Source organism: Harmonia axyridis, chromosome 1 (genome assembly GCF_914767665.1).
Source record: "Harmonia axyridis chromosome 1, icHarAxyr1.1, whole genome shotgun sequence".
Taxonomy (NCBI): Eukaryota; Metazoa; Arthropoda; class Insecta; order Coleoptera; family Coccinellidae; genus Harmonia; species Harmonia axyridis.
This window is the reverse complement of record NC_059501.1, coordinates 44287558-44302392: the sequence shown is the minus strand read 5'-3', so window position 1 is coordinate 44302392 and position 14835 is coordinate 44287558. Positions and strand designations below refer to the sequence as shown.

Genomic DNA, 14835 nt, shown 5'->3' with positions numbered 1-14835 from the left:
GAATTTAATGCGTAATTGTAAATTATTTCAAAATTCGAAACGTACGATTCATATTCAAATTCCGTAATCTGTCAATTTTCGTAACGGTCACACCAACTGCCAAGATACAAAAGTCACTAGAATTTATAATCTGAACTTCTCGTGGAATTTCAACAATATTCCACAGAACTCAACTGAAATAGAGAAAATATCATCTAATACTCGTTGCAGAAGGCAATTCCAACACTCATGCGTTTGAAAACTCGCTCCTTCGTCGCTCGTTTTCAAATTTCGCATTCGTGTTGGAAAAAGAGCCCATTCTGCAACTTGTTTTAGAATACACTATTTTCTGCAAAAGAGTATGTTTCTTAATTTTTGTTAGATTATATTATTACTTTGGGGACTTATCTCTCTTTTCTTCGCATATATGTTTATTATCCAAAATTCTTTCCGCATTGCAACATTTTTATATTGTCTTTATAAATATAAACAGGTATTCGATATAAAACACCGAAAAACAGACTCTGTTCCAATCATTTGGGCGCAAGTGACACTGAATTATCCCCGTGTTCATCTGAGAGTATGCAAGACAAATGCTATGAATACTTCGAAGTAATTTGTGCTAGGCGATCGTTACCAGATTCATATCTCCTTCAAATAACATACTCGCTTTCCAATTAGCTCCTCCAGAAGTTGTGCACGACGTAAACACAAATTATAAAACAATCATAAAGGACAGGCTATTCCTTACTAAATGTTACAACTACAGATCTGACTTGATGCAAAGTTTTCAATGATGGCTAAGCTCCACTTTATTCTGTTTACTGCGTCAAGCATTTCAACTCCTTCCAGAGTAAAACCAGTAGTCCACTCCTTCCACTTGGTGTACTGAAATTATTATAATCATACGTCTTGCTCTGAGTATGGAGTATTGAGACGATGAGAAAGAACCTCGATGAATCAATTAGTTTTAAGGGAATAAGAGAATTATAAATTAGCTAATGTGCTGTATTACTGGCTGAGAGCAATTGTATGTGGAGCTCACTCTTCCATGAAATTAAAATATTGGGCATTAGTCATTCAGATACAAAAGTCAATTTTAGATTATAAATTTGAAAATATTATAGGTTACTATCCAATTCACAATATATGTTACGAGTATACAAAAGTATACCGGATGTCCCAAGTTATCGTATACAAGCGATATCTCACTTATTCCAAGATAATAAAAAATAAAAAAATTGCTTTAAATAACATCAGAGTACCTTCCCAATGATGTATAAAAAAGGTTCTTACATTTGACAGCCCTTCAGTAGCTACCCCTCTCTTCTTATTTTCAAATGACACCCCCTATATATTTTCAGTGGTAATTGCGTGTCATTCTATTTGGCATACAACGATAGCACATACTTGGTTTTTTTTCAGTGATAACAACAAAAACATTAATTTTTTTGTGACTTCTTTTAAGTTATTTTATTATCCTCATAAAAATGAAATACCTCCACCCACGTTTGTACAAACTTCACATATGAGAAGTAGATGAATTGTTAGTAAATATTGTTTCAAAAAACCGATATTTTTATAACAAAAATTCGCTTTAAATATTTCTTCGTTTTTTGAATTGCATAATAGATATTTTGGTTGGTTAAAGTTTTTTTTCTTGAAAAAACATCGGTTTTTTAAAATAAAATCTACTAACAATTCATCTACTTCTCATATGTGAAGTTTGTACAAACATGGGTGGAGGCATTTCATTATTCTAATTATAATTGAATAACGTAAAAGAAGTTACAAAATATCAATGTTTTTGTTGTTATTACTGAAAAAACCAAGTATATACTATCGTTGTATTTCAAATAGAATGACACACAATTTTCACTGACAATATACAGGGGGTGCCATTTCAAAATAAAATGTGAGGGGTAGCTACCACAAGGCTGCCAAATGTAGGAACCTTTTTTATACATCATTGGGAAGGTTCTTTGATGTTATTCAAAGCAATTTTTTTATTACCTTGCCAAATGAGCGAGATATTGCCTGTATACGATAACTTGGGACAACCGTTATAAAGCAATAGATACGAATTTCAGTTTTTCTCAATATACGGAACTATTGGAAGAGTATTTTTTCTAACAATGTCTTAGCTATTGATCTCCATAAACAACATCCACCGAATAAATGACAGATGTGAGGTTTGTAAAGAAATGATATATAGAAGATACTCACACCCTGTTTCTAGAGTACTCAGGCTGTGCTTTTGTGGACAATCGGTAGTAGCAGCAATATTTATTGCGTATGTCAAAATTTTCCTGAAAATTGTTTATTTGTAACGCTCACGGCCTGTCAGCGAGATGGTTCAACTTCGTCGTGAAACTTTATGAATTCCTTTTTATTCCCAGTTAACTTTTCAATGCTCAATAATATTTTTTCATTTCAGATCCGCAACAGTGGACGGAAAGCCATGTGGCACATTGGCTTCAGTGGGCAACCAAAGAATTTTCATTGGAAGGTATCGCCCTCAATCAGTTCAGAATGAAGGGTAAAGATATCTGTACGATGGGAAAAGATGCTTTTGCTGCAAGGGCACCTTCATTCGTAGGCGATATTCTGTGGGAGCATTTGGAATTACTCCAGAAAGGTTAGTGATGAATCGATACCAATATACCTAGTTGGATATTGAATCAACACACCATAGTTTCAACCCTTGATATCACTCAAAGTCAATGGTATACAATACCACTTTTATTCTGTATGGGTGTGTTTTCATTTTTCAATAATATTGAAATTTTTATCGTTTGTGTTCTCACGAGTGACTTGAACCACGAATTCTCGTAATATTAAAAAAAGGAGCTTATCCGCTCATCAATTCAAACTCATGAAATGTAAATATTCTTAATGATAAAATATTCTTGGCTTGTGCGAAAAGATTGAAGACATTCGAATTCATTTATTTTAGATAATGTGAGTAACACCAAAATCTGCGGAGCACTTCTTGAATTCATATCTCGACATCTATTTAATCCAGTTTTTTTTCATCTTCGAATAAAAGCTCAATGTTCTTGAGAAGGACATGGAGGGTGAAGAACTTCCTTCCATGGGAAACGAAGCTGGTTTTTAGACATTCCCGCCTTCGTGGGAGCCTCGTTACGCTGAAGGTTCTCGCAAAAACATACATAGACTTAATAATAATGGAGACACCCATAGCGTATCTTTTGTTCACTGGCTGTGAAACTCGGTTAATATATCTGTATGCCAGTAGTTTAAAATTTGAACCAGTGAACGCCAATTACTAGTGCAATATACAATTGTAGACTTTTTTGGCAAATAATGAAAATGACACAGCGAGTGAGAGTTTAAAACATCATTTGTATAAGGATAGTTTACTAGTGGAAAGTACTAACGCACTTCAACTAAAATGACGAGAAATTTTGGTGTTTCTATTGATATTAATATTAACACTTCCATGAATTTTTGGATATTTAATAGACTGATGTAATTTTTCAAATAAAGGTTTTATGCATCAAATATTACTAATTCAAAAGCACTCAATTTTTCAATTATTTCACTTCAAATATTGTGATGTTCTTAGGCCTATGCTATATACGTATCAGTGACAAAATGAGGCATTTGTCTTGGAAAATTTATAAAAATCGATAGCCTTGGATTTACTTGAGCACAAATTGTAATAAAAAAGCTTTATTTTATACTACTTCATAGTAATTTATTAAAATCATAATCATATATGCATACACCTAAAAAACCCTCGGCTCGATACAAAATTCGTTTAGTAGTTTGGTGGCTTACACCCAGTTGCAGGAACGTTCATTAAGATTTAATGCCGCACTTAAATTCTAATCGACCATTAAACTGTGCAGATAGCTAATAAGCTCCTGGTATTTAAGGAATAAAATTTTAATGCGGAATTAGATTTTAATGAACGTTCCTGCAACTGGGTGTTAGTCTCCTAGGGATTCTTGGTTTCACCAATCGTGTTCCGTCTACTTCTAAAATTTGCTTGCTAGCAAGTATAAATGGCACTTCCTTGCGGTTAACACAAGGAGATTTTAACGGCTATCTCAGAGTAAGCAAATTTTGTCCCCAACATGAACTATCAAATTTGACATGAAGCGCGCAGAAATTTCACTCGATTCGCGAGTTTCTCCACGAAGAACGGACTTCTTTTGCCCCTTGTGAATCAAAGTTTCATATTAACTCAAAATATATTGATATGAATACCTAAATATATCAGAAATTCAGAAAACAAACTGCGCGCTCAACGACGTGAACAATATAGGAGAGCAATAGTTGCCAAACCTCGGATTTCAGCAGGTAGATACAGAAAATAATAAATATTCTGCATACTATAACTTCGAGAATTAGGGAAAATATCGTATTTCAAATATTCAAATTTGCATATTCAACTGAGAATCACTCCAATAAATATATTTCATTCAATATAATATACATTCATAACGATATAGTAAAATTGTGGATTTGAAAATCACAATCCGACAACGTAATCTAACCATGATGGGGACTTCCGCCAGTCAACTTGCCAAAAGTAAATGACAATTTAGTCAAAATCCTGCACAGATAATTTTAGTGGAATATGGAATACATCTGTTACTCGTAAGTTTGAATTAATGATCGGAATAATTGCGATGAGTGAAACATTCATTACGATTCAAGGAAATAATATCAATTCAACCTACAATAACTACTAATCTTCATATCTTTTAAATACTATTACTTATTAGTATAGTATAGTGACGAACACTGGGTTCCATTAATAACTTAACGAGTAATCAAAAGGCGCCTTGAACGTTATGAGATATACATATTTCTATAGAAAAGTGTCATAATTCTATTCAAAACATCAAACAATAAAATGAATTTTTCAATTCAAAGATACACATATTTTTTTTCAGATGTGGAAAAAGAAAGAGCTCTTTCGGGTAACGTATCGTCGAATATTTATGACGCCATGTGTGTTCCGGAACTGAACGCTTACATCGATTATAGTCAAGCCGCCCTTGTGTCTGGGGAGGACCGGAAACCTGTGGTGACACCTGTATCGAATAGCCATACCAACGCAAACTTATCAAACAACAACTTCCTCCACGAAGGTGAGTAGCTCGAGAATGTGATACCAAATCATGCCTAGCATGAACCCTGTATGCCTTTTTCGTATCTATTTTGACTCCCGTTTTTATTTCCATTTTGGGTTAATTTCTCACAGATATCTAGAATTATTCTACTATTATTTTTGAATCTTGTTCCAGGCTAATTTCGGGGCAGCAAAACTTAATTTTTTTGCAGATTAATTTACATTTTTTCAAGCAACAAAATTTTATGTGAAAAATGATAAGCGTTTCCTATAACAATGGCTTTCTACTTTCAATGATGGCACATCAAACTGAAAAAAATTGTGTTGGTTGACTTGCGATTTCACATTTCAGGGAAAAAAGTTCGGTTGAACTTCAAGCCTGACTTAAGGCGTCAAAATGCGCATGCGCATTTCAAGCACCGACCGGCCGGCTCAGAAATAAGCACGAAGAAGGCCTAGTGTAATATGACATGAATGAATAATGATTGAATATTTTGTAATATAAGTTATCAACTAGGTATATTTTATGGTTCTATCAGATTTTTTGCAAAAGCTATTCACATCCTTCTATCTATTTGTCGAAAATCTCCATGGTCATTCCACAAACGAACTACTGGTAAAAATGTACTTATAATATCCAGATATCTAAAATATCTCCATTTTTAGATAATTATTTCCAGTAATGATCCTTCGGAATCGTAAAAGTAAAATAAATTTCAACCTCCTGAAATTCCCAAACTAGATTTTGTGATGTGTAGAACCCAAAAGTCGAATGAAAAAATTCGTCTGTTCGCCGTCCAGAGATTCCCTCAGTCACTAAATTGAAATTCGCTATCTTTAAGCGAAAGGGGTACAAATGGGCTGTTCAAAATTGTTCGATCTAGATTTTCTGAATTCTGAGTTATGTAGTATTTTGAAACGGAACGAGGTTAATGTACAGGGTGGGCAAATAAGCGAGGTAAGCGGCTATATCTCAGGATCCACTCATCGTAGAGACTTGCGGTAAAAAAATTTACCACTAAAGTGAACAAGGGAACACACTGGAAATTATTTTGAAGTTCATACCTCTACCGCTAGGGGGCCTTATAGCTACCGTCGAGTAGAAAAATTAATTTTACTCGAAAATGTTCCATATGAAGTTTAAGAAAAAATATCATCACTGTTATCCTTGGAAAATTGGTGTTACCAAGTTCACTAAGTCGAATATTTGTATCCTAAGCTGAATGAACGAGAGCAATCGGGATCTGACCCTATTCCAAAATTTCAAGTTTTTAGGTCCTTGCGTTCGAAAGTTATCTTGTGTACGAAGTACGAACGATTAGCCGGACAGAATTGAATTTGAGGAAGCATTCATCATCGGTGAGTTGAACCCTTTCGTTTTATACCAGTGTCAGATCGAAATTGGAAAATTACAGGCATTGTGGCGAAATTATAGTGATCGAATTCAAATCAGATTTCCGATGATAACTGATAACCCTTATTGAATATCCCAAGCTTTTTCAATCAGTAAGTTTCAAGCCGATTTATTGCTGAAATTCTTTTGTACTTATAACTTAACTATTTGACGTCGAAAAAGTTAACCCATCTTAGTGAAGAAATTAACCTAGATTGAGCAACAATTCGCTTTCAAATTTTCAAACCGTGACGATATGTATTCACTTTTCAAATTATGCAATTTTAATAGGTCTGAATGATTATGAATACAAGACAAACGTTAGTAATAAGTGGTGGCTCTGCGTTTGTTGTTGTTTGGGTTAATTTAAAATTTCGACAATAGCTCAGTTCTCCTTATAGTTCAACCTCAACAAATAGGTTTTCGAAATATAAATCATTGATATCCTTTCTATGATAGTGATTACAAAATTGAGTATATGTTTATAAATATATATTTTCCTCACACATGTGGTTTCCGCTAATGTATATATACATCCAAAGTGGAAATTCTTGGCATGACAGCATGACATTTTACTCTCATAATCAGGACAGAGAGCGCAGGTTATCACAATTTTTTTATTCTTGGAAAACTTAAAAAATACTTTCAGGAGTCGAGATTAATTCCACTCTTCTTTTAAAAACTAGGCTTTTGTATAAGTATATTAAAGATTTTCAGGTCTTGGTGGGCACGATGAGAAGTCAGGAAATTTCTTCAAGGTCCGAAACGGCAGCATATGTTTTGGCTAAAACCTAGTAGTGCAAGTTTCCACCCATTAAAAAAGTGAAAAAGTTCGTTAAAAATTAGGGATGGTGATTAATTTTTATTATAATTTCGTATTACTATCGGGGTCGTTCGGATAAGCCTTAAATCACAATTACGGTCATCGAAGGCCAACCAGCTCTCGCAAATGAAATTAAGTTAGAGTTCCGAACCAGATTTTAGAAGGCTTCAATCCGATTGATATTTTTGAGCGATTGATTGCCGAGAAGATCGCTCTAACATAACGCCACAATGTCTGTAATTTTCGAACTTTGAGCTTAGTATGATCTCAAACTATAGGTCTCGACTCACTGATGATGAATCCGTCTTCAAATTTGATTCTTTCCATTCTTATGTTAACACAAGGATATCGAAAAAAAATAAACCAATATTTCTTTGATCACAGAATCGACGGAGTTTAATTTTTGTAACTATGTCGATATATGAATTAAAAATTTCAAGCTCTGGGAAAAACTTCAAGTTGATCACATCATCAGAATCAGAGAAAAGCATAGAATATTGGAAAAGAATAACCCAATATTTACCTGATTGAAGATCCGATCAGGTTGAAATTTTGCCCTATTCAGAGTGAGTCTTTGGCTTGAATTTATTTTATATACAGGGTGGGCCTTTGACTTGAACATATATTTTATATATTATATATTTCATACCATATATTTCGATGATTCCTTAAAAAACACTTTTTTCCTACACTATTTTTTCCGATTCGATTTGTTCTCTCACTTAATATAGCATTTGGAGTTTCATTTTTTTTCTGTTTCCTTATTCGTGTTCAGGATTTAAGATAGTAGGTGTAACCTTGCAACATAAGCAAGGAAATCAGGTATATTCAAATCATTAAATCTAATTTGCTAACTGAGAATAAAAATTCTGAAAATTCTGCAACTTATTTGAATTCAACACCCAAAAATACTTACAACAAACCGTTATTTCAAATGTGGCTTCTAAAATGGTTTTTTTGTCACAGAACAAAAATTTTTCTGTTGATGTCATCTACACGACTATATATGATTTTCTAGTTACGGTGAAAAACCCTGTAATTAGATACATATTATAATGAAACAAAATCATCAATAAATTACCATGGAGTTTCTTTGTCTTCTGACGAAATCAAATTCCCCCATTAGGATTCTTAAACTGAGGTAATTTCATAATGGAAAGTAGGAATATTTAAAAAATTCATAACATTTGTCCATGGTTATATGCGGCCAACCGTGATAAGAACTGAACGCAAGACGGCACTAAACACAAATATTAGCACATAGTAAACAATCTTATGGGTTGCAAAAACGTAGAAAATGAAGAATAAACCTGAATGTGGTGTTTGGGGACTGGATGCCCAATTGTAAGTATATTTCATACCAACCTTGCGATTGGATTGGTTAGATGGTGAAAGTGAAGATAAACTCAGTATATACAGGGTATTGCACATCAACTTGAAACATCGTTCTTTCGGATATGCTTGGTTTCTAACAATACGAAATATCCATTCTTTTTTCGCCTTCTACTTCCAGTTTGACCGATATCATAGGATTCTCAGTCACTTCACTTGTCTTGAAACTAAGTAATGCATAACTACTTGGTAGATGTTCTACGCGTTTGAAGTTTGTTCACAGTGACATGTTCCTATATTCAGATAGTGTCAATAACTAATTTGGACTATTACTCAAATGACTTCTCTCATATTCAGAGGTTTGTAGCTAATATTTCTTCTTCATTTTTCGATCTGCCTCATTTAATCTCTAGATTTACAATGAAAATTAAATATAGGATATCGTGCAGTATCAATTATTATTTTTTAGTTTTTTGTACCTTTCAAGAGTTGGTTGTAAAATCAGGTTTTTATTTTTGAAAAATTTTGTGGTGTCGGAAGAACTCAAAACACAAGTTTAGCACTCTTCACTCAAATTTTGATAATTCAAATATAATTGTTTTGAGTGTAGTTGTAATTTGGAATTACTATCCAACCATGAAACCTATCATCGATTTCCGTATGGATTTATTATAGAACTAAAAATTACGCCAATATCTCTCCTACCTCTACATACTTTGGCTATCGATTGCTATTGATACACATTATGTGAATCTTTCTCTACAAGTTATAATCATTATTCACCATAAATTTAATATATTTGATTTAATTAATGAAGATATTTTTGGTCAGAATATTTGATTGAAGTTTTTCCTAGTTCACATATTAGTGATCATCATGTTATTACATAGTCTTCATCAAATGAATATTGAGTAACCATTGATGCTCAACAAATAATATACCTACAAAAGGAAAATATCTTTCGAATAACACAGGTTTGAATTTTAATTTAGGGATATCAATCAAATAATAGGTATATTAACATGCACTAATAAAAAGGTACTCAATTCAGGTATCCAGCTTTCTGTTGTGACATCATTAGCAGTAGCATCTCATCGAACCTCCATAAGATTACCATGTCAAAAAATTTAAATATTCATTTTTTGCCAAAGAAATGCTTCTAATTTCACTATTATCTTCTCGGAATGGGGTAAATGAATTCGATCAATAATTTCAATTTACAATTCTTAGTTTAGCACAGTTACACGTGTCTTGATAATTTCAATCAATCAATCATTTAATTAATCAATATATTAATCATCAATTTAATTATGGTTATAAAAATGGTTTTGCTTATTATTATTTTATTAATAATGATTTGAAGAAAAAAGCTGAGTAGAAAAGAATAATTTTTGGTTTATATTAATCATATTAGTAAATTGAGGATAGAATTAGATAGATAAAATTAATCAGTAATTTAGTCATGTTTGTTTTTACTACCAAAAATGTTGTCAGTTGAAACTTATAAGGTATGGATCCTGTATTAATACAAATCTATAATTAATTAATTTTGTTCTAATTGTAATTTGTATTTTCTCATAAATATTATTGGTTTATAATCATTTTGAATGAATTTATTTTGGTTTAATTTGAAGGAATTGATTCCAAATTTTACGATTGATGATATAAGAGTTTTGAACAAGATAATATTATAAATATTTTGCAGTCAGTTTGTTATTGATTCATGAAGAATAAATGAACAAAATGATTATTTTGTTAACTATACAGGGTGTGTCGGGGGAACGCACCAAACTCCAAATTTTCTATACGATTCTCATTTGTTTTACAATTATAGCGTAATTCAAATAGTTAACCGTTTCTTATCACAAATGCTGCAGGTACCGATTTTTTGGTCCGTTCTGACATGTGTTAGTGTCAGTGTTTGACGCGTTTATTTTCGAGTTTGTACGATGAAAGTTTCAAAAACCATGTTTATGTAGGAAATTTTGTTTGTAATTACTTCAAAAACAAATAAGAATCGTATAAGAACATATGGGTTTTCAAAAATTTTTTCGTGTACACAACTGGTGTATGGTTCTAAACTTGTGTAGTGTCAAAAAACTTCTTGACTGAAGTCGCTCTAAAATTTTACGCTTTTTTCAGACTACATATGCCCACACTTAAAAGTGCAAATTATAATAGTATATTCTAAAAAAAAAGTTGCAGAATGGGCTCCTATTCCAACACGTATGCGAAATTCGAAAACGATCGACGAAGGAGCGATCAGTCAAGATTTGTGAAATATTGTCCAATATCAATGAAAAATTCAGATTATACATCCTAGTGACATTTGTATTGTATCTTGGCAGTTGGTGTGACTGCTACGAAAATTGACAGATTATTATTAAATTCGTGAATTATGTCTGACGAAATCGATTTAACACCAGAAAAATCAAGAGAAATTGCGAAGAATGTCGCAAAACATTTCACTAACTCCAAATCATATTATATTGATACTTGACGTGTTTCGAATTTTGATAGGATCGGAAGTCAGTGTAGACAACTACAAAACGAGAAATATAACAAAGTTATGCTGTAATGAGTTCATTACAGCACTGTTTTTAGAACTGTAATGAACTCATTACGATACTGAAATTAAGAAAATTAGTTTCAATAATAATCTATTGCTTTGATGTGAGTACGTCTAGTTGAGAATCCAATTCATCAATTGTAAGAGCCAAATAATCCTGAAAATTATCAAAATAAAAAATTGGAAATTTCAACCATTTTATATTATTATGATGTTATATGTTTAAGAATTAGAATCCAAATTCTTATACCATCTACCAAAGTTCCTATATTATGAAATTCTTTGAAGTTATTAGGAATGAAATAACTAGGTACTCTCTCATATTAACATATCACCTTTTCAATCCCATTACATATGATGAAAGCGAAAATTAAACAAATTATTTTCTAAAAATGAAAAATTCTCAGCAAAAGGATACATCGATCCGATATTTATTAACACGATTGTATGTCCAATAATAATTGGGTGATTTAAGAGAGGATGTGTTGGATTTCTTCATGAGAGAAATTCATTGAGCATGCGTATCGAGTTTTCTGAATCGACAAAATCTCACGTTAGTCATCTCTTCACCGGATGTCTTTAAATAATATCGGCCGCGGACAAAACTTGACCGGACGGAATCCATCCAACCATTACCGTTGCGTCCGATTCCGGTCATCATTCAACACCTACCTGACTGCTTTTGACCGAGCAAATGTTTAACATTTAAACACACTTTATTAATTCATAATGAATTCGAAATATATCTACGGTTTAAACTCTAGAAGAAAATTATATGAAACCGTCTCACATTTCGAAATTACCAATAATCATACAGTTCAAACAAATTTTTCACATACCAATTTTATGGTTTATTATGGAATGAAGTATGTACAGGATGGGCAAATTTCGATGTTTTAGCACTACAAATTTCGAACCATAGGATAGACAAAATCTAGCGGCAATTGGTTTGAATGTAACACCCTGTTGTTTGTTACATTTTTAGATTAATAAAAATGTATAAAAATAAGACACAATTTCTTTCATATCCTGTCAGTTAGACCACAAGTACCAAACATGTTTGGAAACAGCTCATTTTTATCAATCTAAAAATGTAATAAACTACTATGTGTTACATTCAAACCAATTTCCGCTAGACAATAAGTATTTTTGATAATATGGTTAATTTAACTAATAAACAATGTTACGCGTTACTTTATGATCACACAAAAAACTATTGTATTTTTGTCCACCCTGTATCAATTGGAATCAACCTGTGATACATTTTTGGAATCAGCTCAGCTAGAGTAATCAGAAAATTGAGACAAAATGGGGGTGATCCATTTAAAAAAAATTACGGTGACGTTATTACTCGAAAGTAATTCACCCTGCATATTAGATTATTATTTTAAATTACGGTAAATTAAAACAAAAAATCGACGTGTTTCAGGATTATTTCTTAAAATGGTCTGTTCAGCTAAAAATGAATTTGTTCCATACTTTACGGACATAGTGTATATGATTGAACTCAACAAATTCAATTACGAAAGGAACAAACAAGAAATAATATTAAACCTAATAGTGACAATTGCACAATGCACAGTCGAAACATCCTCTCGATACGCACCGAATTCAATAGATGATTATTGGAAACTGTGTTCAAGCAACCTAGGAAATTTTCTACGAGTTCATTTATATTTTCGTTACTTTTTTTATAAAATATATGTAGATTCGAATTTTGTAGAAATTAGTAGAAAGCATAGAGATAGTCGGATTGACAGAAGGACACTGCTCTTGTTATAGGAAGCTCAATTTTTCTGTGTTCATCAATAGTTGAAACCATAGGAAAATTGAGATTCTTTGGCAAAAAAAGATTTTTGACCATTTTCTACTATTTGTATTGATACAAACCATACGATGTTATATATTTTTTAAATCGGGAAAAATTAAGCCCTCAAAAGATGCCACAGGAATGTATTGTTTCCATTCGAAAATACATAACTTTGGGTCATAGCTTCGTAATTAAAAACTCCGTTGTAGAAATGAGTACGCCACTAGATGTCTGTCTTAATTTCAGAGCTCTATCATCAGTATTAGCGGACATATACATTTTTTTCGATATCGCCATTTTTCCAATTTTCGCTTTCAACTCGAAAACAAAGAAGGTGCCAAAAATGAATACAAGGTACTCTTGTTAGTTTCTCAGAAAAAGAAAACGAGAATGGGGTATCAGATTTTGTCTACCCTGTACACAGGGTGGGCAAATTTTGATGTTTTAGCACTACAACTTTTAAACCATAGGATCGACAAAATCTGATACCCCATTTTGGTTCTCTTTCTCTAAAAAACTAACAAGAGTAGTATTCATTTTGGGCCACCTTCTTTTGTTTTTGAGCAAATTGGAAAAATGACGATATCGAAAAACATTTATATCTCCGCTAAAACGTGATAGAGCTCTGAAATTAAAACACCATACAGGCACTTTTTTACGTAGAATCCAGTGGCGTGCTCGTCTTCTTAACCGGAGTTTTTCATTACGGAGCTATGATACAAAATTTTGTTTTTTCAAATAGGAGCACATTTCTGCGTAATTTTTTGAAAGCTTAATTTTTCTCGATTTCAAAAATATATATCATCGTATGGTTTGTATCGATATAAATAATAGAAAATGATCAAAAACCTTTTTTTATCCAAGAGTCCCAATATTTCTATGGTTTCAACTGTTGCTGAGCACAGAAAAATAGAGCTTCCTACAACAAGAGCAGTGTTCTTTCGTCTTTCTATGCTTCAAAAGTGTCTAACTTAACCCATCCTGTATATCCTTCACTTCACATATATTTTCATATTCTGTTATCAATTGAAAATCATGAAAAGCTATGGTGAAGAGATTAGGGCGTAATTGTTGAAAACAATGTCACCTGCCAGCTTTCAACTACCGGCGCCGAGTTTTAGATAACAAAGCCGCATATAGATATGCAGTAATCTAACAAAGCTCACTCGAAGACTACCTCTCGAAAATTGCGGCAACTGGAACTGCACATACAACCAATATTATAATAAATGTTACATTCCTAGGTTCACGTGCGCTCGTAACTTGATCAAGAGGGAGCAAGTATAAGACCTGAAAATTGCCCTGCCCACTTCATATTCTCCTAATTGAAAAGACGCTGGATTCAACCCTAGAAAGGAGAGGAAGTGGCCTAAATGGTGTTGGATATCAGGGGTATATACCAGAACACGTGCGCGATTATCAAGAGCACCCTACTTCGAATATCTTACGTTGTCGGATGTTTTGGAACTTGTTTTTTGGGACGCGTTATTCGTTCATAAAATTTAAAATGGCTCCTTCCTTTTTTTCCCTCAAGAGGGGTTGAAGAAGGGTAGTGGAGGGTTGAAATGTCTTATGGAGCATTGTAAGTTTTTGATTGGATTATGATCAGGGAATTATTTTATCAAATCAACGTCTTTGTTCTTGTGTAACTTATCTTGGAATATAAGATCCATATTCTATATTGTCAGAAATGAAAAATTCAACTATTTGTGGAATTTCAGTTTCTGTTTGGTAAAAAATGTATATGTAAATGTATTAATTGGCGATGGTAAACATTAACAAAGTATTCACAGAATACAACTGAGTTTCTAGAATGTCACAT

General features: G+C 32.7%; 1 protein-coding gene across 4 annotated transcripts in view; it reads left to right on the top strand.

The window, feature by feature from the left end:
• Positions 1–14835, top strand: part of LOC123671092 (ETS-like protein pointed) — a 315036-nt gene that overhangs the window by 254358 nt on the left and 45843 nt on the right. For all 4 annotated transcript variants that reach the window (XM_045604771.1, XM_045604770.1, XM_045604773.1 and 1 more), the window contains 2 exons: positions 2417–2617; positions 4908–5105. In XM_045604771.1, coding sequence (XP_045460727.1) covers positions 2417–2617; positions 4908–5105 — 399 coding nt within the window. The remainder of the gene's footprint in view (positions 1–2416; positions 2618–4907; positions 5106–14835) is intronic.